Source organism: Fukomys damarensis, unplaced genomic scaffold, assembly GCF_012274545.1.
Source record: "Fukomys damarensis isolate Sample0158 unplaced genomic scaffold, DMR_v1.0_HiC HiC_scaffold_39, whole genome shotgun sequence".
NCBI lineage: Eukaryota > Metazoa > Chordata > Mammalia > Rodentia > Bathyergidae > Fukomys > Fukomys damarensis.
Window position 1 is genome coordinate 125,141,958 of NW_022900951.1, and position 4,744 is coordinate 125,146,701.

General features: G+C 50.9%; 1 protein-coding gene across 1 annotated transcript in view; it reads left to right on the top strand.

The window, feature by feature from the left end:
- Positions 1-2,912, top strand: part of Gpr50 (G protein-coupled receptor 50) — a 3,939-nt gene extending 1,027 nt beyond the window's left edge. The window contains exon 2 of the mRNA XM_010639112.1: positions 1,393-2,912. Within this exon, the coding sequence (XP_010637414.1) occupies positions 1,393-2,912 (1,520 nt within the window). The remainder of the gene's footprint in view (positions 1-1,392) is intronic.
- Positions 2,913-4,744: the final 1,832 nt, after the last annotated feature.

Below are 4,744 nucleotides of genomic sequence, written 5' to 3' on the forward strand. Positions count from 1 at the left end.
TCAGGGGTGAAGGCAGAGGGTGGTCCCCAGTGTCTTGGTCTCCCAGGTCTCGGTTGGCTGAGGAGGGGTCGCGGGGGAGAGGAGAGGCTGGGGTCTGGCTCGGGCTGCTTGGCTGCGATGAGGAGTCGCACACACCGCGTGAGTTTCTGACCACAGCGACTGACACGCAGTCAGTGAAAGTTTTCTTTTAAGCGCTGAAGGGTCATCCGATTTCTCCGCAACCCAGAGAGGCGGGGGCCTGCGCCCCGGACCCCACCTTCACTCGCACAGCGCGGTCCGAATGTGCCAACCCACGGAGCCCCGGGGACCACCTGCGAAGCCCTTTGACTTTACTTTCCTTCTCATCCAAATAAACATTTTTCTGGTTGTTGTGGTTTTTATTTTAAAAGAGAGGCTTTGCCCTCGGTCACTTTTCCTTCCTGGATTCATCACTTTGAGTGCTGGAGTGGAATCTTGGCAGCACCCGCAAAGGAGGCAGAAGGAGCCAGACCCATTGCCCTTTAAAAGCCCTCATTTTCTCCCAGTTCAAGATGCAGGGTGGTATTTTGCCAAACCAGTGCTAATTAATAATGAGGTGTTTCCAAAGAAAGCTCTAGGCGCCTGCCTTTGGCCTCTTGCTTCTCCTCTTTGGGAAAGGTTTTACTACAAAAAGGTTCCTACACAACCTGATTGAAGGGGCGTGGGTCCTGTTCACTTTCCTGGGTAGCCCATAGGCTCAGTGTCACGACAGGGACCGGTGACCAGCTCTGCGGGACAGGTGTGAAAGAGGCACTTCTGCCAGAACTGGCAGGGATCCCCTTGCTCCCAGTGCGCAAGTGCAGACCCCCCACCCGCACGGGCACAAGCACTATTCCTTTGGTCATAGCCCCACCCCCACTTTACCACAAGCTTCCCTCTTAGAGGGTAGGTATTGGCAGGACTTTGGCTTAGATTACTGTCTAATTCCCTTGGATACACATATTTAGGAAAATGGACTTTTTGTCCTTTCTCAGTGTCTTCTCTTGTCTAACCCGCTGCTACCCCTTTTCCTTACTCTGTGTGAAACACAGTTTGCCTTTTGTTTTTCTCAAAAATGGTGTCAGTGCAGCTGTGCCTCCGTACCATCCTTCAGTGCTCACTCTGTCATTTGTCCGCTGCCCCCACCCCTCAGTACAGGTGACATCTAAAGGAAAAGAAAGTGGGCAGAGGAACGCTCTCCCAAATGTGGCTTTGCATCCTAGTCACCCTGAACCTACTTGTACATAAACATAAAATCATAGCTGCATTCTTTAAGGGAATCCCGAATTTGGACTTGTCACCGGTCACGCCGGCCTTTCCTCCAGTTTCATTTGTAGATCTGCACACTTTAACCAGTTCCTCTTCTCTGTCCTGCCCCCTCCCCATGTTTTGCAGCCAACATCTTTGTGGTCAGCCTCTCCGCGGCCGATGTGCTCATGGCCATCTACCCCTACCCCATGATGCTGCACGCAATGTCCGTTGGGGGCTGGGATCTCAGCCAGCTGCAGTGCCAGATGGTTGGCTTCATCACAGGGCTGAGCGTGGTGGGTTCCGTCTTCAACATCCTGGCCATCGCCATCAACCGCTACTGCTACATCTGCCACAGCCTCAAGTATGAGCGGATCTTCAGTGTGCGTAACACCTGCATCTACCTGGTCGTCACCTGGGTCATGGCTATCCTGGCTGTCCTGCCCAACATGTACATAGGCACCATCGAGTACGACCCCCGCACCTACACCTGCATCTTCAACTACCTCAACAACTCTGGCTTCACTGTGACCATCGTTGGCATCCACTTCTTCCTTCCTCTCCTCATAGTCGGTTTCTGCTACATGAGGATCTGGAGAAAAGTGCTGGCAGCCCGTGACCCAGCTGGGCAGAATCCTGACAACCAACGTGCTGAGGTTCGAAATTTTCTAACCATGTTTGTGATCTTTCTCCTCTTTGCAGTGTGCTGGGGCCCGATCAACATGCTCACCGTGTTGGTGGCTGTTGGTCCGAAGGAGATGGCAAGCAAGATCCCCAACTGGCTGTATCTTGCAGCGTACTCCATAGCCTTCTTCAACAGCTGCCTCAATGCTGTGGTCTATGGGCTCCTCAATGAGAATTTCCGAAGAGAATACTGGACTGTCTTCCATGCCATCCGGCACCCTATCCTGTTCATCTCTGACCTCATCACTGCTGTTCGTGAGATGCGGGAGGCCCGGGCCCGGGCCCGTGACCATACCCACACCCCCGACCATGCCCGTGAGCCAGACGGTGCCCGTGGCAGTCCTGCTGTGGAGGGAATCCTGATGACCTGCCGGAATGTTCCACTGCCTGGCGATGCTGCAGCTGGCTACCCCAGACCCCACTCCCGGTCCTCCTCTGTCTACCGGAAATCTGCCTCTAGCTACCACAGGTCTGTCTCTGTCCATCCTAAACCCGCCTCTGTCCACTTCAAGGGTGACACTGTGCACTTCAAGTCAGCTTCCAAGCCTGCCACTAGTCATGTTACTGTTCGCAGCTACTCCAGGGCTGCCTTTGGCCCAGCCACTAACTACCCTAGATCCACCACTGGTCACATCAAGCTTATTACTGGGCCCCCTGAACTCCCTGGCCCCCGCTACCCCAAGAGGGCCACTATTGGACACCTTCATTCTGACCTTGCCATCATCAAATTCCCTGAGTCTGTCTCCAGCCCTACCAGGGTGTCCTTTGAGCCCCCTGTCTGCCAGCCGGAGCCCCGTGTCCACCAGGCAGAGCCCCCTGTCGGCCAGCCGGAGCCCCCTGTCTGCCGGCAGGAGCCTGCCGCTGCTGCTGCTGCTGCTGCTGCCGACCTCTCTGACCCTACTGTAGCCACCACTGCCACCAAAGATTGCAACGACATGGTGGTTGTGGATGTTGAAGATGAATCTGATGAGATGGCCATGTGAAAAGTGCTCTTGTGAGTGGCCAGGAGGCGGCCTACTTTCCAGCTTCTGCACATGTAATCCAAAGTGAGACACACGCAGACACGCGCGCGGAAACTGACACCTATCTTTCTGTCATACTCCTCCTTGACACCATGTACTTGCAAAAAGTGTGTGTGGCTCTCGCTATCTTCCAGGTCAAATTCCCCTCAAGTTTGACATCCGTTGTTCCCAGCTTCCCTTTCCTCCTACGGTTGATCTCAGCCCCCAGTGACCCCGGAAACAGAAGTGTTAGACTCGGATTTCCCCACTCCTGCCCTCACCCCTCTTGCCCATTTCCTCTTTTGCTCCCACTTTCTCCCACTCCCGGTGGGGGAGGAGTGCCCACGCTGTGGGAAGGGTGTGCCTTGGTGACCTTCTCACAAGTGACGGTGACTGCACAGCTTTATGTTTTTAACTGCTTTAAGTCTATGTTGTACTTTTCAACGGCAGTCAGAAAAGCAGTTATGAGAAGGTGTGAGCACTCAAAAGTTTGTTTTCCAAAAGACAGTGACAAAATGTGACCCACATCTGAAGAATACAATTTGATAACATCTTACTAAAATGAACTTATGCCTATGAGATCAAGTGGCAAAAGGGAAAATACATTCGCACTAAATTATTTGTATTTTGTGAAAATTCAAATATGGGTGCTGATTTTTATAGTCAAACAGGGTTGCAAATGGTGAGATGTTTTTACCCTATTTTTAGTCTATTAACTCTTTTAGTGTTGGCCAGGATTTTCCTTCATTTAGTTCCACACACAGAAGTTCACTCATAACTAATTTCTCTCAAAATCAAAACTAACGGTTGCTAGGCTCAATTAGTCATTTTTGTAATTCGTAACTACCTTTTACCTTGGAGTGTTTTTTAACACGTTGACGTTTTTACAGTGTTTACATTTTTCTTTTGCATTCGCAAGGGAATTTTCGATAATAACTGGCAGCCAGAACTGAATGGAGTATGCCGTACTCTGCCAAAAGCCTTGTCCCTCTGATGAAGAGGAAGAAGCCAATGCCCCTCAGTCGCAGCACATTTGGCTGAGGTGCAGTGACACACGATGTGACACTGTAGCATTCTTGCATCAGCACGCTTGACAGCCCAGGGAATGATTCTCTAGAATTCAAGGGAAAAAAATACTGCTGTTTAACAAACATTTCAAGTGTTGACTCAAATTGACACTTTAAGTGAAGTTTACTATATACGAAAGCTTGTAAGCATAAGCAGGAATGTATTATTCTGCCTTAATTCTATTCTTTTTTTTTTGGTAGCAATGAAATAAAAGTGGTTTGTGGCTTTACTGCATGATTTCTTGATAAATTATTTTGTCCCCACTAGAGTTACTTTGTGTGGAGGCAAACAGCATGGACCTTGGAGACTTGGAAGACTTGGGTGCTGGGACAGCAGTGACAGGACCCTCTTACATTTAATTAGCGAGCGTGGCGAGCTGGGGACGGGGTGGGAACCCTTGCTGCCTCGCTATGTTCCCCTCCCTAATGGCTGACACTGGGTCACCCGTGCCGCCTGCCCTGCTTCTGAAAACAAGTCCCTCTGCTGCTCTGCGGAAGGAGTGAAGCCAGGACTCCAGGGGGTACTGGGACCCAGGGAAAGAGCTCACTCTTAGTGGAGGACGCAGGGGAGAATGGAAGGAGGGGAGGGTGACGGTTACCAGTGTGAGGTGGGGGCGAGCCTGGCCACTGGGCAAAACTCCTGATTTCAAGGACATTGTCTCAGAGGTCTTTAATGACAAAGAAAATGTTTGGTAGAAATACAAGTGGATGCAAAATAGTATACATATAGTAGCACATTACTAAAAA